At 41.9% G+C, this 21,701-nt stretch overlaps 1 protein-coding gene across 28 annotated transcripts in view; it reads right to left on the minus strand.

Annotated features, from left to right (window-relative positions):
* BBS4 (Bardet-Biedl syndrome 4) overlaps nucleotides 1-21,701 on the minus strand; it is a 44,315-nt gene that overhangs the window by 12,166 nt on the left and 10,448 nt on the right. For 12 of the 28 annotated variants that reach the window (XM_080395174.1, XM_080395173.1, XM_080395169.1 and 9 more), the window contains 7 exons: nucleotides 12,083-12,162; nucleotides 8,209-8,272; nucleotides 7,344-7,455; nucleotides 6,652-6,724; nucleotides 4,757-4,810; nucleotides 2,856-2,983; nucleotides 992-1,046 (listed from right to left, as the gene is read on the minus strand). In XM_080395174.1, coding sequence (XP_080251300.1) covers nucleotides 992-1,046; nucleotides 2,856-2,983; nucleotides 4,757-4,810; nucleotides 6,652-6,724; nucleotides 7,344-7,455; nucleotides 8,209-8,272; nucleotides 12,083-12,162 — 566 coding nt within the window. Of the gene's footprint in view, nucleotides 1-991; nucleotides 1,047-2,855; nucleotides 2,984-4,756; nucleotides 4,811-6,651; nucleotides 6,725-7,343; nucleotides 7,456-8,208; nucleotides 8,273-12,082; nucleotides 12,163-13,128; nucleotides 13,279-21,701 lie in introns of all 28 variants that reach the window. The other 16 variants (XR_013929418.1, XM_080395190.1, XM_080395189.1 and 13 more) reach the window with 3 other exon arrangements.

Below are 21,701 nucleotides of genomic sequence, written 5' to 3' on the forward strand. Positions count from 1 at the left end.
TCCAAACAGAGTAAAAATCTGGATACTGGTGTCCTTTTTTGGTCACAAAAATTGACAATAAGCCCATCCATCCCTCCAGCAATTATACCGATGCATCAGAGTCCAGCACCTTCTGCAATTAATAGCAAGTGGGAAAGCTGTAGATGCATCTTTTAAACTCCTGAAGGTGAGTATGTATCCAGAGCCATGATTAACTGAACAAATGAACCACATCGCAGAGACCTAGGGGCTAAATTCACAGAGCAAATGTTATACTCACACTACTTCTATCTTACAGATCCCCCTTCCCATATCATATTCCCTTCTAAATCCATACATAGCCACTTAAGACATCCAAGGCTCCTATTAATTTTCCCTATCTCTAGAGCAAGGCAATTTTTTTCAAGACCTACATTTTATACTTGAGCATCTAAAGGATTAGGGAAATGCTTAAAGATCTTTCCAAATCAGCACTTGGTGCAAGTTTTCTAGCCCATCAATCTCTTTGGGCACTACTGTCTGTTCTTCTTTGCTTGTTCACTCTCTGGGAAGCTTACTTTTGGAAAAATCAGACAGTGCTTCCCATACATTTTACAGACCCAAGTGATAAGGTGCCTTTGTTATTTAAATCAAGTCAGATTTTCTTCTATGGTGCATTAACACTAACAATTTCATGGCTGCTTTTGTAGGAGAATAACTTGCTAGAACCCTGCTCCAGAAACAAGGTAATGAGTAGTCACATTTTGTTACACTTGGAGGACTTCTAACAGAATTAGGGCAGTTGCCAAACAGAATTCCTGCTCTGGCTCAGGTCCAGGGAATCAACTTGCCTTTAGCACCAAAAGGAAAAAAAAAAAAGATACAGAAAAGCAAACTCTGTCCTGTTAAATGCAGTCTTTAGAGAAATGTGTGCAAGTCATGGAAAGGTGGATAGAAATTGATGCTACAAAAAAATAAACTTGGTCATTTTGAAAATAATTAGGTTCACATAATGGCTAACAGTCTTTAGTACCTGCAAGTAAAGTAACCCCAGTGTTGTAAGGAGGTCTGTGTTTTCTGGAGAAAACCTGTAATACAAAAGCCAGAGAGCTGTGTTGCTTCTTAGCCCTTCTAGAACAATGTATAAACAGAACACAGGATTCTGAAGCTACATTATACTAGTATCACTTCAGGAAATTAACTGCTATTATTAAACACAATACTAGATCAACCATCATCACGGACACTTCCTTTGAACAGTATTACACCTAAGCTTTCAAGATGTCTTCTAGATATAAATGGGAAGTCAACACAGCTCTGAAATAGATCTGGATGCATAATAAGATAATGTGGTTTTGTTAAGCTTCAAAGCGAGTCTGCATCAGTGACCTGGAAATACAAAATGGGATTTTCCATCATCTCCCATAAACCACCCTGTAAATCCATTCCAAGCCTCTCAGGCCATGTAGGACAGGCAATCCTCAGCATTTCTGATGTATCCTACACACACTCATCATAAGACTTTTAATTCACCCTATAAAAAGATTACAAAACCTGGTTTCGCAGACCAGCTGTGAGCTGCTCACCACAGCTTTGTGCTGCACTGCAGCCCACAGGCCAGAGTGCTCAGACAGTATCCCTGGCCATACACACCGCTCCATTCAGCACAGACAAGCTTGAAAAAATATGTCCCAAGGTCTTTCAATCACTGTATGCAACTCCCAGTCCCTCACTGCTAGTACGAGCTTCACACAGCAATATTGTAAATCCTTCTAAAAGCATCTCTATTTCCAGTAGCTTTTGAAGACATAAATAGGATGAAAACAACAACAAAAAAGAAAAAGCAGGAAGGGACACACTGTTTGTGGTCTCACTCAACAGAAGTAAGTTTTCAATTCCTTGCTATCAAGATTTAAGAAATCTAATACGCACACTCACATTGGCACCTTTAAACCTCAACCACAACAAAACTGCTTGTGCCTGACGGTATATAAACACAGAGCAATGGCAGACTACCCTGCAGCTGGTAACAGCAGGCAAAATGTAACAGGCAGATGAGAACAACAACAAAAAAAAACAGGAGTGAGGAAGAAGGGAGGGCAGGGGAGCACCAAGGTAACATACATAAACCTGGTAAAATGCTTAGCAAGGATTATTTACGTAATAAACATTCTAGATTAGTCCAAATGTCTACCCAACCCAATATACTGTTAGACAGCAGCCAAAAGCAGACGTGTAAGGAAACAGTATGTGGAAAAAGCCAGTACAAAATGTAGATCCTCCAGCGGCTTCCGACATGCTCCTGCTTTTCTTTACTGTTTGTCTCCATTACAAAACTACATTTTAAAAGCATTGGTAAATCAGATGCTCAGGAATGCCCTGAAAGATGATAAATTGGTTCTGAGAAACAGTGATGGGGTGGGAGAAACTCACTGTGCACCAATCCATCTCCATCTCTAGTCTGCCTACTCACACGCTTTCACACACAAATCACTCCAAGTGAAAACAGTGTGTGAAACCCAGCAACTCATTTTTGACAGACCATCAGGGTTAGAGAGACACCCGGGGTTAGATCTTTTCGTTAGATAAACCTTTGGGATTTATGAAGTCAGTTTTGGATTGGTTTGCTCCCAGGCATCTCTGTCCATTTGTTTTTCCACTTTTTTTTTGGCAGACCTTCAAACAGCTACCTTCTTTCCTGACACATTGTCAGCAGGAGGAGGACTACAGCTGAGAGCAGAGACAGCTGAAGAGCTTGAAAGTGCCAGCTTTGCACAGAGACACTATAATTACCATTAGCTTTTTAATCATGTCCTCAATTCAGATCTGGGACACCAATCAAATTTCTCCTGGCACAGGATGGGACATGGGCAGGGAGAAAAAGGATATATTCTTACTCTACAGCTTTCTTATAGACTTCAATGGCTTCATCCGTCTCCCCCTTCAATAGGTGAATTTTCCCCAGCATCATGTAAGTCAGATCGTGTCTGTTGAGCTCCAAGGCATTGTTTAGCTGGTCTTGTGCCTAAACACACAACCACAGAAAATTAAAAAAAAAAAAAAAAAAAGCGATTACAGAGACCTCAGTGAAGCAATAGCCCAAAAGCAATCCCCAGCAGCTAGCGAAAAGGAACAGCTAACACCCCCTGCGCTGGGAGAACCCTGCTAGCAAAACCCAGCCCAGCTAACTGTTGAAACAAGTTCTGCATCAGGAGCCATGTACTTTTAGGGACAGAAAAAGGCAGCATGCTGTGCTTCAAACCAAGCCAAGAGGCAACGACCTCCCAAGGAGGAGAGCAGCATGGGCCTGTTTCTGTATTTTAGTTGAATTGGTTTGAGGGAAGCTCCAGATTTGTTAGGTTAACAGGTACACTGCAGTTTATTCTTCACTAAAATGCTTATTCCAGCAATGAGAATGGATTGACAAGTAAACAAGAGGAGTGAATCAGCTCTCATCAGGCACACACCAATCCCCTCCAACAAGAGACACTTTGAAGCATGTGTTCCTTTTACCTCCTCAGGCCTAGCCAGCAGGACAGCAAAGTACACTTGCTGTCTCTGAAAACATGATATATTAGAAAAAGAATTGCTGACACGGTAATTCTGCAACATGGGATATTTGTTACCAGCAACTACTGAAGAGACAGTCATCCCTGAAGGCTTCATTGTATTTTAGATGTCCTCACCGAAGTATTGCTGCCCAGCATGACCAGTACCTCTCAGACAAGGAAGGTGTGAGTGCCGACAACAACATTCCAAGTATGACCCTATACTCCAGAGCTTCCCGTTTTACAGCAATGCCTCAAACAAAGAACGCAGCAGGGGTTTGCTGCCAGGGCCACAGTTCGGTACCAGAAAGAGCAGCATGGAGCAGTGGGCCAAATCGGGAACAAAGGGTTTCTAAATGCTGATTTTTCCCTTACAAAGTAATCCCACAGGATCAGAGACAGCTCAGTGCTCACCACAAGCACCTTGAGGGGTGTTAAGTGAGAAGCTGGGAATGGTGTCCTCAGACCTGGAAACAAAACTCCATTTCAAGCTTCCAATAACTTCTTTATTAGCTACAAAGCTAATAAAGTTAGTGCTGCCCACACTACTATGCTCTTTTGTGGCTTTTCCCCCAGGCTTGGTGCAAAAGGAGCTTCAGACACAGGAACAATTCCTTTCCACCAAGGGAAAAGGGTGCCTGCTGCACCTCCAGCAACCCCATAATTCTTCTCTCTGAATCCTGCCAGACCCAAGGGGCACGCAGTTTCCTTCACAAACTTTCTGCACGAGGTGCAGCAGTTCGAGCTGTATGCTGGGGCAGTGGTCTGGGTCTTTACCATCATACTGCTCTTTCTTCAAGAAGATGAAACTGGCATGCTTTACGGATTGCTACTCCTCACAAAACCAGCAGTCTTTACGGTCTGGGCTTTAAAAGGCTCAGTAACAGCTCAACAAGCAGCTCTTGTTGGAGCACAGTTGGTTTGAGGCAGCTCTTTGAGGTTGCTCAAACATTCCCTCTCAAACCAGAAACACTCCGAAAAATCCTAGTTCAGAAAAAGCCTCCTGACCTGCAACAAGGCTAACTTCCATTTCACTCTTATCCAACTTGCAGCTGACTCAAAGTAATTCAACATGCAAATGAAAACAGAGACAGCTCACAAAGTTTTGCTTCCACAAACAAATGCTGAAGAAAAAAACTTCCTTGATACCTGTCACTGCAAATGATCAACTTCAAACTACCAAAGAAAGTGAAATTTCTGGGAGTGCTGCTTCCTCTTTGTCAGGTAGATAAGAAGAGCATTTGCATTACCTTGTTGAAGTGTTTCAGGTACATGTAGCACACACCCAGGTTGTGTCTGATCTCCTGTATGAAAAAAAAAGCAAACCACAAACAAAACCAAATCAGCATGAGGTATGAAATACATACTACGTAATCTGCCAGTGATAACAGTCATCACAGACCCAGATGGGGAGACCTCTGTGCCTGCCCACACCCTTCTGGCTTTGTAGATCAAGTAAACCTTTAAATTCAAGTTACTTCCTACAGAGCTTAAATGTGATTGTACACAAAAGACTACAGGCCACCGAGACAAAAAACACAGAAATGACAATGGTCTCTTCAGAGAACCAGGAGCAAAGACCAGTTTCTTCACTGAGACTTGACTCAGTTCCCAGGGAGATCTCTGACGCTAGATAAGCTGCCCTTATGGGTGGCTCTCAATCCACCTGTACAGTCATTAGAATATGAACAATGCTGCACCCAGCTGGACAAAGTTTGAAGATGTGCCTGATTTCCCATAACAGAAGTTGAGTACCAGAAGGGCTGATAACCCTCTGGCATCTTAAACAATTTTGCAAGAGAGCAGGAAGATCACCTAGGGATCCTAAACACTCTGGTGACACTGTAAGGAACAATCATGCCTCTAATCCATCACCAATAGTTTAAGAGACAGGCTACTTGTCACCTTCCCCACCCTGACACATCCTGGAGAGCCAAAAAGCAAGGTCCACTAGTTCCTCATTTCTATTCTAGTAAGCATTTCACTACTTCATCAGTTTAGGCAGCCTTGACCTTTAAAAGGAAACTCTTATTTCCCCATTAACCCTCTTAGAATGATATTCTTCTCCACACAGTCTCTCCAACTGTGTAGAACAGTAATGAATCAGTAACTTCTGGTTACTTGCAGAATGAGACAGCACAAGGAAAGAGGACAGGCTAGCTCTAGTTCCAGCGCTGAGCCAGGTATGGGAAACAACTAATCAAAATATCCACTGAAGCCTGCCTGCTGTAATTATAAATAAGGCTATAGGCATGCCAAGCACATACTGCAAGTAACTTGGTTAGCTAAAGGAATGCAGACTTGAAAGAAGACCCACAATACAAAAGGTTTCTGAATTGTCTGGCACAGGATAAGTTGAATAATACCAAACATATCCTTGTATCAAGCTAAATCAGCGAGTGCCTGATGTCTTAGGGAATGAGATCACATGTAGCAAGCCTGTCTTAGAAATACCACTTCCGTAGGCCGAAGTCACCTGCAGAAGGCTGCCCACAACTATCTGCAAGCTAAGTCCTCTCTCTTCTCACCCACTGTCATACATTTCCATTTGCAATGCTTTTCCTTCACTTTTTGTCTTCCTATATAGAAGAGCCAATGTAAATATCACTCCTGTAGCTATTAGCCCACGTTTTGCCAAAACAGGTAATACCCGGTAGGTAGCAAGTAACCCTCTCACCTAGTTTGAGGGTAGTGTATCTCAGTGGTGTTTTGCATTACAGAAAGTTTCCCAATTACTCCAGAAACTTTTAACAATAACTGAGGGTTTCCAAATGGGGAGCTGCTTCCCATACTTTCCTTAATGTGTGTATGTGTGTGTGCGTGTGTGTATGTACGGCTGTGTTACTACTGACGCTTTGCAAAGCTCAAACACGTTGCTCAGTTCTCTATGCCCCAAGACAAGGTGTGGGATTTTGCTGGCAGAAATGATGCCTTGCTCCTGCGATCCAAACCAAACGCTGCAGAGGCTCATCTGTGCTTGGGAGCCTGTGCTAAAAGACAATGCCTCTCAGCCCTGCAGCTCCTCGTCTGCTCAGACTGCAGGCAGCATGAGCTCACCTCTGCTTGGAACAAGTCTGCAGCTGTCTTCATAAAACTGTAGAAATATCTGCATTCTACAATAATCTGCATTCAATGAAACACTTACCCAGTCCTTTTCATCGAGTTTAGCTGCTTCGTTGTACACTTCAATGGCTGCCTTGTGCTTCCCCAAAAGAAACCTACGAAAGCATTTGAATTACTATTTTTTCTTGCTCTGAAACCCTGCTGTGCAACCACTAACACCTTTGCCAGTGAGAAATGATGCTATTTGCTAGTTCTCCAGAGACCTGCGTGAGAAGCCCTGAGAAGTTTACAATCTCAGCAATATTACAATTTGAGCACTGCTCCCTTTCAGGGCCAAGGTCATCAATCCTGCGAGATGCTGAGGCTCTCTCTGACATTACTGGAGACGCAAGGAGTGAATTCACAGGCTCTGCAGTCTGCCTTTGTCTCAAAGGAAAAAGACAGGTGATCTAACGGGACATTCAGAGACAGAAAGGTGTCTGTAGGGCAAATTTACACAGCTCAGGTCAGCAGCCTTAGCTCTGGACCTAGAAATCAGTGTGTTACCTCTTGCTTAAAGCACAAAGAAAAAGAAAATACAACAGCAGCCAGGCAGATAACACAGATTTTGCTTTTCAGGGTAGCCCACACTTCTGGAAGCCAATTCTAATGTTGATAAGAAGGAAGCATGTTTGGAATTAAGCAGCCTGGGATTTCACTTGATGTCTGGGAGAAAAACAAAACATGGAAGGTCCTGGGTGGCACATCAAAAAGAAACAATAAAACACCACTCACAGAGATCGTGCCACCTGCTTGAGGTTGTCAACGCTCCGAGGGTTCAGAATGGAACATGTCTGAAAAAGTTCAAGAGATTCTTGAATTTTCCCCTCCAAGCGAAATATCAAAGCTGTAAGACAACATATACGAGGCAAATTAGTCCATTTCTGCAGGAAAAATGTGCCCCTCTGACAGTAGGGAAAGAAGAGGGAGTACAGATATCTTATAACAACACTCGTTTGGTCTTTCCCCCTCCTGCAGCAACCTCAGGCAGAAGTTGTGTCTGAGGACAGAATGACAACACATGTAAAGGACTCATGCATGCCTGGAAAAATTTCTGGGTTTCAGAATAAAGGCAGCTCTAAACCCTAGCCAACTGCTCGTTAAGATGCAGTCTGGATTTCTCCCCCTCCTAGCTTCTACAAGCTGCAGTATGCCCTTGGCCAACAAATCTCAGCTGTGGCTCACCACAGAGCTTTGAATTGCAATGCCAAGTGTTGAGGCACGTTTTTTAGGGGACAGAGGGCAGGAAGAGGAATACCATCCTTAAAGCAAACAGACAACGATCACCTGAGGCAGGTAGCTCTAAAAGAAAACATGCATCTGTAATACAGTCAAACACACAACCCAAGCACACAGCAACACACCAACAGTCCATAGCCCAAGGAGGAATCGATGACAAACTCATCGATATGGAGAACACAGAAAATCTAATATGCCCATCTTATGTGAAAGCCCCAAACGTCAAGCAAGCAGAAAAAAAAAAGCCGAATATTTTTTACATATGTGTTTTATGTTTCCATCACCTGTTCCCCTTATTGTTCACTATATCTCAAATCAGAAGTAACTTGCTTTAGGAAAATTAAAACTTTCTGCCACACACCTTGAACATAGACTGCATATTCGCACAGCCCTTGAGACTCCTGGAGCTGCTCTTTGATGACAGCCTGGAATGACAAAGTGCAGCAAGTACAGATCAAACACAGTCTCCCTCACTGAAAAGCCCATTAGCTGGTTCACCATTACCCCATTACTAAACTGCAGCATGGCAGCTTTCAGAAGACTATAAACCCTTCAAATACTTCAATAAAGGCAATCTTTATGAAAGAAAATTTATTTCTGACTGACCAAATACCTTCTGCAACCTTGACTTGGAGAATTTTTCATATGTGTTACACATAGCTGTGCTGTATCTGTGTTATTGCAAAATGCCCTAAAATAACTTTAACTTAAACATCATGCAACGTGTTAATGGACACAGTTCTTCCTCATGTGATGGCAACAGTGTTGTCACACAGGACGTGAGAACTACAAATTCATTTAATGAGAATTTGTGCTTGGAAAAGTAAGTATTAATACAGAATTTGTAGCTAGTTGCTGCAATATACTATATTAAAATGCTATTGTAAACGTCCATCATTTTAACAAAGCTAGTAACAGGGATTTGGTTTCAGTTACAGAAACCACAACCTTATGTGTAACAAAGGGACTGGGCTGTGGCTGGGACAGCTACAAAAGTGCAAGCTCGTCACTGTGTGTGAAGAGCATTGTGCCAGGAATACTGTAGCCCTTTTAGTATTTCTCTGTTCATTCCTATTACCAAAGATAATTAGATATTACCTGGGGAAAGTGCCACAAGGAATCTCTGAAAGCATCCTCTGCTGATAAGGGTATCTACTCTAGGCCATTTGTGAAGAAATAAATTGAATCGGAGCAACTGCAGCTGAGTCAATGAAAGCCAAATGAACAAATGAGAAGCATATGGGAAAAGGAAGGGGGAAAAAACCTGATGAAAATGTAAATTCTTGCTGCCTGCATTCATGTAGCTGATACTTTGGGGCACGGGTACAGTTCAGCTATATTCCACAGTCACACATGACCTGAAATTACACAGCTGGTCAAAGAGTGACCTTGGGGAGGATGAGCACTCTGGCTACAAACCAAGAGCATCATTTCTGCTCTGAGACTCCTCTTGCTCAGAATTGGAAGAGACAAAGGAGGGAAAGGAAAATTTCTGGGCTGGCAATAACCTGGTGCTCATCTGGCACTCCTGCCAAGTGTATAAACAGTATCAGCATCCCCTGCCTCCGAGATGTATGTAAGTGAAGGACCTGAAAACAAGGAGGAAAACTGAATCTCAAATACAGCACATAGAAGGAAAGCAGAGTGAAGGCAAGGAGAATTATTGTTGAGAATCCTCACTCCCCCCAAAAAAACCTAAAGAGAGGAAAGAAAAAGAAGAATAAATCTAGGCTGCTTTCCCCTCATCTGTTATCTCCTAATGTATCTATATTATAGTCTTTACCAAGTACATTATTATAGGACATTCAACTTGAACATAACCAAGCATCTCCTGAACACAGATATTTTATATTGCTCCATCTACATAAAACCAGTTTCTCAGAGCAAGAGAGGGCAATAGAGAGCTATCTTTTAGAGAGATCTGATTAATTCTATAAACCCTAAAAAATCCCATAGCAAAAGGCCTTGAGCTGAGAAATATGACCTGTAATCCCAGCTTTTCCTCCCAAGTTTATTTAACTCGCTGACATACTGGAGACCAACCAGCATGAGAGTTTAAAAGCATCTGGTAATTTTAAATATTCCTTCCCTTCCTCACACAAAACAGAAGCAGAAGATTTCTCTTGTGAAAAATGGTAGGGGGCAGGGCTGGAATCGATGCTGCAACTAGAAAACAGTTTGTTTTGCATGCGAAGAGTGAGAGCTGAGTGATGATCACTACCTAGCAGGGCCTGTCCCTCCTCTCCCCCCACTCCTCTCTGCCTGTGTGATTGCAGGGGATGCTTCAGCCGCAGGCTCTGGGGGATGTTTGCCTTGCATCTTGCTGGGTAGAAGGAGAGCTGAATCACACAGCCAGCATTATTAATCTCTCGCTGCAATGAGCAGCAGAATTTCTCAAAAGCTTGGCGACACCAAAATAGACACAGGTGTGGCACTGTAAGGGTTAAAAACAATTTAATGCCTTCACTTCGGGGAGCTAACATTGGTAAACAGCTTTTTCTTGGCCTTTTACCTACATGAAAAATATGGGAGCTTTTAAAATTGCATTAGAGAGGAAGCATTTCAAAGCACTAAGTGGGAAAGAGGGTCTAGCAAGATTCAGACCAAAATTAATAGCATCACAGGTCACTTGTTTCTTAGCCGAGTCCTAAAAGAAAATTAATGGACTTTAGCAGATGCCCAAACTATACTGAAATCAAGGAGTTAACAGCAATTTAAGCCATCGGGGATACTGTCAATACCTCTTTTGATTTTGAAGGTATTAGCCGCAAATAGCATGTTTGGGAATGTCTGTGCTTATCATGCATAAGGGCAAGCACCCAGGGCACCCAGGTTAGATCCATGAGCCCACCAGCGGGCAGCCCAGCCCACCTAAGAGCTGGATCGCCTTTTGGACGCGCCTACCACTCCTCAGCAACTGAGGAAGCATCCTGGCATGCTGAGGTTCCTATCTTCTTTGGGACAAATCCAGGCCTCTGAGCACACAGCCATCACATCTGGGTGAAAGAATGGAAGATCATTCAACCTGCTATGGTCTGCTGCCAAACTCTTCCAACTTCACTGCAAAAACTCTTCTCCGTGAGCTCTGAGGAAAGGCTTTGCTGCCTTTTCCTTTGACAGCTACTGCAAAGCTGGCCTGCCAAGCAAGAGAGTATTAGCTGTCTTCTCTTGACTTTTTTCCCCGTATTTTGCTTGCTTCCATGACTGATGAAGATGTGGAGAAGTCAATATTGCCATTATATCATGCACTTGGTTATTTTCTCTGTTTTCCTGAGCCGTACATCTTTTCTGCACTCTGTGATTCTACACCACATCACCGAAACAGTAAACATATGCCATCAGAGATCAGAAAAATGTAGTCAGATCAACAGAAAAGGGAAACAATTTTCTATTTAGATCGCTAGTCCAACTTTTGTTTGTATCTACTTAAACCAAGATCTGAGAGGAAATCACTCTGCTGATGATACAACCCTGCGGCTCTGTTAATTAACTGCTAAATGAATTTCCTCCAGCCTGCCACTTCCCTAAGCATCCCCAGGAGTTCTCCAGCAGAGAAAGACAAGTCCTGACCAACCCTGGTGTTTCAAATCTTCTTTGCACATGACAGAAACAGAAAGGCAACTCTTACTCCCCTCCTCCCACCCACTGGCACCTCATCTTCAATAGCTCGTGTTCAGTTTATCAGAAAACACAGTGTTTAATTATAGATTTGCCATTTCCTTAGTATACTTACTGTTACAATCCGAAACAAACAACCACTTCCAAGCTACCCACCAAACCCAGGAGAAATTAAAGGGTGCAATATATCATGTGCAAAATGAAATAATTTTGATCAAAGGTAACCAAGATGATTTTTTTTTAGACTGGTAGTAATGTTTTACTGAGTTGAAGTGTTTTTTCATAGCATCTCTGTAGTACCATTGAGAAACAGGCACTATGGAACTGCATTATTATCGGTTTGGAAGAGCCTATCCATCACTTGGAACAAGAGAGGTTTGCACTTCTTTCCATTTTTCCACTCCCAAAGACATACTGAGCTCACAGATTGCTCCAGAGAATTGTACATATGGATCCTGAAGGTAGCCAAGGATTTAAGAACATTAAAGTTATTTTACTTCTATTTTCTATTGGTCCCCTTATTCCGAAAGAAGGTGGTTTGAAAACTGGGATGAAACCATCATTTCATAACGTCCATAAAATACTTCCCAGTGCAAAGTCCCAAAATCAGCTCTTACCTTACATTCATCATAGTCTCTGCGAACATACAGCAGGTAGATCAGCCAGTTTTTCCTCTCTATGATGGGTAACTCTGGTGCTGTAAATTTAAAATATTAACAGAACAAAGAAATCAGACGGATCAGCAGAGAACCTGGGCTCAGCACGAGAGCACAGTGCAACTAATTCAAGAACTGCAATTGCATCAGGTGGTGCAATTAATCACTTGCCTTGAAGCCTGAAGTGTGGACATAAAAGCAGTGTCCGGTTTTATTTTAGTTCTCAAACTGATGGATAAAATGCATTGTTCAAGACAGACACTAAATAAGACCTCTTAGCAGAAAACTACCACCTCAAAAGACTTGAGGCATCAACTTATTCTCGTGCAGTTACTGGAGCAAACAGCTCCAAACACCAACTACGTGCGTATTTTAATTAAATACTAATGCTGCCTTGGTGGAATTGGTTCTTCCAAATGTGCAAGAAGCAGCTTGGAGGAAATGAGTTGGATTCACATTTAAGAACTAGGGCAGAAGAATCAAAGGTCTTTAAAATAAACTTCTGGGAGTGAATGAGAAGGAAATGGGTGATACACACAAAAGGAGATTTTGGAGATGTTGCAGGTCTGAAGGTGCAAATAATTTAAAGAGGTCAAGCTTAGTTCTTTGAAACTGTGAAGGAACTATGAAACATCACAGGTCTGAGACACTGTGAAGCTACTGGCAGAAAATCATATTTGATGCAGTGGAGGAGAAAGACTTGTGCTCCAGCATTTCAATCGTAAGGAGCTTGCAGCAGTAATTATGGCAAATCACGAATGGATGTTGCTTAGTGATATTCATGTTGGGTTTAAAAGTTTAACACACTGCTGTGCATTTCATTAAGGCTTGAAATGTATTGCTTGTTACTCATTTCTACAGTTCAGATGCGGGTAGCTGAGGGGTAACCATAGCAACTGGCAAAAAAAGCTGTATGTTTGCAAGTCAATATTATGACAGAAATGCAGAAGCAAAGCAAGGCGAGGACTGTCGCAGCAGCCGGGGCAGTAGTGAGGGTGATACAGCACCAGGCCACCTTCTCCCAGCCCCGTGGAGCACGGCTCCGAGCCACACCGCCAACAGAGATGCAGGCTCAGCTTCCAGCAACCCAGAGCAGAAGGTACTCGAAGTGGTCTGCAGTCCCCTCCGCCAGCTGGCGGCCTGGGTCACGGTCAGACCTAAGAAAGAAGAAACTCTGCAGCTGGAAGGACTGATTCAGGCCAGGAGAGGTTATTGGTGTGAAGCGTTATTTTCTTTTAGAAACACTGTGCTTTAATCATGCGAGGACTGCACCTGCGGCTAGTAGCAAACACATCTCACCACCATATCAGCCTCTCCCTCACAATTCACACCAAGACCAGTATCACTGAGAGCATTTAAAAACAACCAGAATTTCTTCAGCTATTGAAGTTAGGAAAAAATTTTGTAAAGCCGTTCTGGTTTTATTGTTGTTTTTTTTCCTGAAATTCCAGAATATCCAGTCAGATTTATACTAGACATGAGATTTAAGCATGCACACCAGCAATTTAAGGTCAAATACCTTACAAAGAAGGTTCACCTACCCTAAAAGCAAATAGAAAAATCACAGTCCAAACAAAAAAGTAATCCAAACTAAGTTTACAGAAATGCACAGATCAGGGATCCAAATGGTCTCAAATTCTGCTCTGCTGTGTAATAACCGGATCTTTGTAAGAAAGGCATCTCAATATGTGTGTTCCCAGATCAGATTAATTGATTTCTGATGACTTTATGTATTTTCCATTCATCCTTCTTACAGTGAAACCATGAAGGAAAGAGTTAAGAGGCTGCCTAAATAGCTACAAATTGTTTGAAAAAAACACTTTTTCATAAACAGTATGGAGGGCTGCTGTTCTGAAGCCCATTGAGGGGTTACCTGATTCATGAACAGATTTGTAATGACTTCCTTGTGTAAGTTATTATGGGTGCCAGAGTTTGACAGAACTTTCTTTTCTAAGAAATACAGCACTGGGGGATGCCAGAAATGCACTGCAGAAAGCAGCTGGACTCACATGCTCTTCCTGCACAGTGTCTCCTGGTGCCACTATCCATACAAAATACCAAGCCAGACACCTCTGATACACCTGGGCACTTTTGTCAGTATGCATTTAAGAGCACACATTGCAAACTCTGTTGAACAATAAAGATTTCAGTTGCAGTCAAAACTAAAGTGTACTCTGCCATTTTGTGCCTACTAATACAGCTTAAAATTACATCCTGCATCATTATACACAATAAAAACCATCTTAAATAGGGATTAATCAAAAGACCCTCCAGACGTACCCCACCTGATATCCAACCATCTGTAGTGCACGCCTTAGTGGGTGGTTAAAAAGAAACAGACAGCACTATTAAATGTTAACATATACAAAAAAGCTAGCTGGCTGGGGTGTTTTGCCAGCTGAGATGGGAAAGACTATATTAAGTTAGACTCTACACAAATGTTTTGGGCTAAACTAAGAGGCCAGTACATCAGCAAACGGATGGAAGATCAGTTGTTTAATTCCTGAAGACAAGAGCTTTTTCATACTTTTAAGACCAGAGGGACATTATACTCCACTCCCACACTACAGAAACGCCTGCTGAGAACAGGGTTGGGAGGGAAAAAATGCTGAACATCAGAGTGAGTGCTGAGAAGAGTATCAAGTTGCAAAAGAAAAAGGTAAAATAGACACCACCTGCCTTCTGGGTCCAAGACTGTAAAAACCCAGAGGATTACCTAAAAGAGCCAGGCTAGAGAGAAAACAGAGAAATCAAAAACACACCGTGAGACACAGAAGTGAATGGGATTCACATCTGCAGAAATAAAACAGTTTTGCTTCCCCCAGTGATACACTAAGCTAAGGATAACTATGTGGAATTGGGAAAACACATGGAGCTTTTATGCTCCTAAAACTCATTTGGAAATACCAACAAATGTGACTGAAGGGACATTAGTCTCCTTTTTTCTTTTCTTCTTCCCAAAGACAAGCATGTTGAAAAAAGGTAAAGAATTCTGATGTCTTTCAAAAAAGATGCCTAGATTAATTCATAGATACAAGTGAATCTTACATCTGAATACAAAAGAAACACAAAGTTTCACAGAAGAAAGTCAATGCATTCCCTGAGTCTATTCCAGAAAGTAAATGTGAACAGTTTGACCCCTTCTCTGAAGAAATCAAACATTAACACCATGAACTGAACTGGGTGTGGATCCCCCAGGGGACTGAGAAGAGAGGAAGGACATAGAAATTGTGAGAAAATTAATAAATTTGACACAGGAACAGGTCTGATCCCTAAAAAGGGCTGTGGGAAGTAAAGGATTATTGCCAGGCTCTATATTCAAATGCAGAAAATAGTAATGCTAATTATTTATATACCTCTGCAGACCCACAACCATCTTAATCTGCATTTCTGTTTTTCCATGAAAGCAGTGATACACCTACTTCTGGTGCATTTATCTCCCTGAGGTTTGACCCCCCCCACCCTGCTGATAAGGGCTGTCCTGATGAAAAGGGTCACTGCATTTTTCTGAAGAAAAGGGAAATATAAATCCACAGCTATTTGGGACTCTAGCTCCAGAGAAAGGGCACAAAACATTCTGGGCCTTTCTGAAAGGATGTGAGTCAATCATTGCTGGTCCTAATATCCAAAGTAATACTTAAAAAATCGCCACACAGAGCTGATGTGTGTCGCTCAGCTCTTGCTGCATCAGCCTGAACAGTGATGTATGGCTGGATTCAGCCACAGGGGCTGCTACGAGGGGCAAAAGAACAGAAAGCAGCACTGGCAGCACGCCTCAGTCTTCTCAAGTACAAGAATGATTGGGAACAGTGGAGGCTCCATATGGCGTATAATGGTTTGCAATCTCACACTAATTAGAGCTGGGAACACATACTGCCGCAACTGGTCTCTCAGAAGGTTTCTGCATAAGGAAAGGCCACTGAATTTGGCCTCGCCGGGGGGAGCTGGGCACATCCATCAAGTTCCTCAAGCTGTCTACATTGCTACTTTCTGCCTTCTTCAATATATGGACCTTCAGAAGTTTCTCATATGTAACTGTTGCAGATCATATGAAGACATGCTTTTCTTTGTCACCTTTCACAGAGCCCTCGCAAATAATCTGGGCCCTGCAGGGATGCTAGGAGTACAGGTTAGAAAACAGTACTTTATACCATTCTAGCAGAGAAAAAAAATACAAAAAATCAATCTGCTCAAGGGCCAATCCAAGAAAACACAATTATCCAGAAACTTGGTATCTACAGAGAAAAGAGTTAATAACTTGCATAATTATCTTTTGGCCTCTCTTTTCTGTGATTACAAAAGTCTACTCTCATTAAGCAACTGTGACAGGGAGCTAGGCACCAAATATATGATTAAATACCTCATCCAAGAGACATGCCAGTTTCTTTGAAGTGTCTTTTGATTGAATTGAAAAGGGAATCCTTCTGATTCCCCACTTTCTTGGTGGCCAGTGATTGATTGCACAACCCACTTCCAGCAATGTGATTTTTCTTTCTGACAATGCTCCTTTAAGGAAGCCACTGGAGCGGAAACCTCAACAGAATCAGAGTAAAATCATCAGGTTTGCATCTGTACTGCACTATCATCACTCTTCACTTTATTCAGCCTCTTAAAGATTTTCTCAAAGGACTGAAAAAAAAAATAGAGCTATTCCCTTTTCTGTAAACCTCCCTAGGAAATTATTTTGTACCTGCATCTTCATATTGTGTAATTATAGCTTAGATATAAACTATCAAACAGTGGGTTTTACATTTAATAAAAGGGTTTTGAAAATGCTGCAGAGAGAGGAGGGGAAAAAAGCCCCAGAAGGCTCCTATCAGATTTCACAGGGGGAAATGATTGCTAAAGCACCAGCCGTATTCTTCAAGAAATTGCCAGGTGCAAAGAGACCACTTTTGTTGTGGGCATAGCCAAAGTAAAGTGGATTTCAACATAACTGCACAACTGTAGCCATCATGCAGCCTTTCACCTTGTTTTCTTCAGCATGCAAACTGTCAGCTGCCTGGAAAACTCTAGCACCTTTCCTGTGAAAAGCACAGATCTGCTATGGCTCTCTGAGAAGGAGCTCAAGAACACATTTTAGTCTCATCAGAAAACAACCACCAAACAACCAACCAAACCAAACCAAACCAAACAAAACAAAAAAAACCCAGAACGAAAACCCCTCCAACAGATCAGAACGCAGCCCTTCATCCACTCTGGCTTATAAGAAAGAGTCTGAATCCCAGTTCACTCCCCATCCCTCCAGCTTTGCAACCCAACCTGCAGCAAACTGAGGAAGAGCAGCAAGAAGAGCCTGAAAGAAAAGCAGAGAAGCAAAAGACTCAAGAAAACACAAAGAACAACCTGTTATCAGACCAAAATCCATAATACTCTAAACCACATATAACATACAGCACAGGGAGAGGACAGAAAATGTTCAGAAAAGTAATTAAATGAAAGTACTTTTAATTTATTTCATTCTGCAGTAGCCTCACAAGCCATAGTCTGGATCCACTGTGGTGGGTACCACGTACATGACTAAGATTATCTAAAAGGCCTAATTTGGATCCTGACTCAACTGTCCATCTCCAAATTCTAATTTAAAATCGCATGTTGTAAAACAGCATTCAAGCACATGGGTATTTTCAAAATTAACAAACACAGAGGCAAGGACTCAAGTCTCTGTCATACCATTTTGCTATTAAGAGAGCTGCACCAAAGAAGAATTGGTGAAGTGCACACTGCTCTGAAGAAATCAAAGCAGGAAGCTTTGCTGCGGCGAAGCCACAAGGGAGCAAGGTTATCATCTCCCATCATCAGGCAAGGCTTGCTCTAACGCACAGAAGCAGAATTGATCTTTTCAATTTGTGATCCATTTTCCATTTTAAAGTAATTCCGGTCATCGGCTTAACAGCTAGCGCACAACAGCCTAAAGACAATTCACTTGCCACTGCAGGAGAGCGTCCAAATCTGAGAGGCAACACATGGAAGTCTTTCAGGACTAACATCCACCCCACCCCCCAATTCCCCACACTCAGCCTCCTGGACACATTTCCTGACATTGCCAGGTTACAATTACTCCCACTTGCAAAGCTTGGGTAAGGTTTACTGTCAGGCATAGCTGTGGTTACCCTCCAAAATGAAGCTTGGTGCTTTCACAGCCATGTTAAATAAACACTAATAGGGAGGGAAAAGCAAGGATGAAACCAGCTGTGCACATCTCCTTTTTGCCTTGAGCTTCACAAGCTGCCAGTGCAAGGAATTACGCTACTGTTTGTAAAATCAGTGACAGAGAAGTAATGACTATCATCTAACCAAAAAGAATATCAAAATAGTAAGGCACAAGCTGCTACAAAACAACGTACCACTGCCAGTGAATTGTACTTTCCAAAATAAAGTATGAACAACAGAAAGTATTTCTAAGCTCTAATATCAAGGGGTTTAGATTCAAAAAGAACAGACTGCCTTGATATCAGAGCAGCATCCTACAAATTCCTCGCTAGGTTGGTGCACAGACAAATTTAACAAGAAAACCTCTTTCTTACTCAGACACTCAAAGACTTTTATTGAGACTATAGCAATAGGAAATAGATTATAGCTTTGAATGAGAACTAGTAGAGGAACATTGGTCTTCGTATGCCCAGATCCACCCTTGGAGTTTGAAAATGGAGGCATAATGTATTCAAAATTCAGTAATGATGAAGAATAACTCCAAAAACCACCACCCAGAGGAGGATATGTATGCTGTATTTCACTTATCATGTGAGAATACAGGTGTTTGTGTACACAAATACCTGTAAAATGGATATAAAACAAGAAAAAAAGGAAAGAACCTTCTGCTGTAGCCATTCTTCCTGTTTAATCCCCTTCCCCTGTTTTCCCTTTTGCAAATTGCTGCTGGAACACCTTTAAATCAAACAATAAACCCGTATGGTTCCTCTTTATTTACAGTCAGCTGGGGTTAATAAAACTCATCATACACAACTCCGGTGCTGGCAAGAAAGCCATAATTCATAGCTGTGATCTTACTATCGTGTATTAATAGCTTCACAATACGCAGAGAAAACTGGAAGGAGGCTGAAAAACAGCAGCAGGTTTAAACAAAAAAGCAACATTTCTGACTCTACACCTCCCCCTGCAGGAACATCAGCCAAAGCTATATGGGAGAGCAGAGAACTGGATCTTAAAGCCCATTTATACACTAGGGCGAAGAAAAAAAAGGGACATTTTCCGTTGTTAGTTTACACTGCATAAATCTTAAAGAGTTTCTAGCTCAGAGTTCAGTGGTTTTTCTGATTAAAGACATTCAAAGTTCTGAGTTACCCCAAATAAAAATATTTTTATTTACAGGGCAAATATCTATACTGGTTACTTAGTATAAATGTCTTTAGTATGTGCTGCTTAAGTTTAACCATAAGGCAAAGCAGGACAATCTGTAAATAGATAGACACTTGTGATGTCCCTGGACCTCCCAACACCACAGCGAGATTCCCAGCGGCAGAACCACTCTGGTCACTGGGAAATCTCCGTTAGCAGCACCAGGCTGGTGAGGTACCACTCTGCAGTCCTGACGACATTCGATGAGAGAGGGGGAATTACACACATTAGTACATTAGCCTCACCATTCCTATATAAAATTTGATTTGAGCTTAATATTACTTGATTCAAGTCTAAAATCTGAATCAAACAAATAACATTGGGGTGCAATTTAGTAACAAATGAGTACTTTAGAAAGGGATTTGAAAAAGTATGATCTTATTTGCTTAAAAAAAATCAAATCTGAAAGTCTGTTTCCTCTGCAAGAGCTAATTTTGACCATCAGTGCTTGCTGCTGAGACACACGCTCTGAACAGAAGAAAAACAAGGATCTGAAAAAGCTTTTGCTATTTTTGCTTTTAAACGCATGCTAATCTAGAAAAAAACAGGCTGATTCGCGCAACAGTTCTCAAGTCCCTGAGGATGCAGACACTACGCTTGGAGACACTCAAGGATCCAGCCCCCGGCATAGCACCCCAACTGTTATCTTCTCCGTTTAAACAATTTTTTTCCTGCTTGATGTCTTATGCTCTTCTAGGCAAGAAGGAGACGGAGCTCCCTCCACGTGTCTGTTTGCCAATGCTGCTCCTAAATAAGGGGATGCAGACTGCACCATCGCAGAGGGCTTCTGAATTACATGGCTCATAAATAGCACAGGAGGTCTGTGGTATTAACTGGTGACTACTCACTCTCCTCCCACAGCAAAGCAGGGATGGAAGACATTTCCCCTGCAAATGAAGCAACACTGGCTGCAGGCATTCCCAAAATAACCTGTGTAACCAGCTTCTCGTTAATTCCAGTATCAGGAGCACAGTAGTTTTGGGATTTCCAGTTTAATCCTTCCTTTGGCTTAAATTCTTATGCTTAGTCTTTTTCTGTCTCAAATGTGAGGTATTTTACACAGAAATTGAAACTAAAATCATTATAAGGCATTTGTAAAGAAAAGCTTTCCTCTTCAAAAGCAAAATAAAATTCTAACAGGGAGAGGGCCACAATCCAGCCCCAACAGTCTTTGAAACTTCCCACTACCAGGGAGTAACACCTAGAACCTGCCGTCGTTTTATACACTGCCAAAGAAGAATATTACATTAGAAGCATATTATATTAGAAGAATATATGTATGTATATATATAAAATACAGAAGCTGGTCTTGCAAACAGTTCAGCACTCCCTACTACAAACCCTATGTTTTGAATCCACAAACTTCTTCCAGACTTCTTGTCTCAGGATGAAGTCTTCCAGGTCAGATGTCTGTCCCAGGATGAATATTTGCCTGTGCAGCCTTCACTCTTCCCTGCTGCACAAAAGTCTTCAGGATAAAATCTTTAATTACACAAGCATATCTACAATTACAGGAACACACCAGTGTTTTCACCAGGTGCCCTGCCTCCTTCTAATGATGATCAATATAAAAATGAATCAAGGTCAGACAGTGAATGAAGTTGTTGAGAAATATGAATAAAACAGTGACTGAATCTCAGGGCTTGTGCAGTGCCTGTTATGGAGCTTAAAATGTCTGTGGCAAAGGGGACATACTCTGGAAGGAGTGAGTGAACAGACTCTTTGTTAAGATGCAGTAAAGCTGCTCAAGAGACAAGAAATCTCACTTCGATTTCTATTATAAAGCTAGAAAAATCAAGTAACCAGGCTCCCTGAAGGCAACCGCTGCATGTCCATCCATCGTTTTTGGCTGTACAGCTTGAAAGACACAACAGCCAGTATCTCCCAGCCAGTGCTCACTCAAGCAAGCAGGATGGGCAGCTGCCGTGCTCCAACCATGGAAGTGTTGCAGTATACATGCTCAGTAACTCCGAAAAAGCAAGGTCCTGAGCACTGCAGAACCCAAAATGTCTTCCTGACAAGCAAGCACTGCCCTCTTAAGAGACTTCAGTGTATAATGGACAGTTTGACTACAACACAGAAGAACCTTGCAGCATCCAGGAATTTATCTATGGGATTTTATAGCTGAAGATAAACGTGACAACTGGATATACACTGAATAATCGAGATACCTTTTCTTTAAAAAGCCCTCAGTGAGCTGTTCCTTTTCCAGTGAGTCCCG

This window comes from Falco punctatus, assembly GCF_963210335.1.
Source record: "Falco punctatus genome assembly, chromosome: 7".
NCBI lineage: Eukaryota > Metazoa > Chordata > Aves > Falconiformes > Falconidae > Falco > Falco punctatus.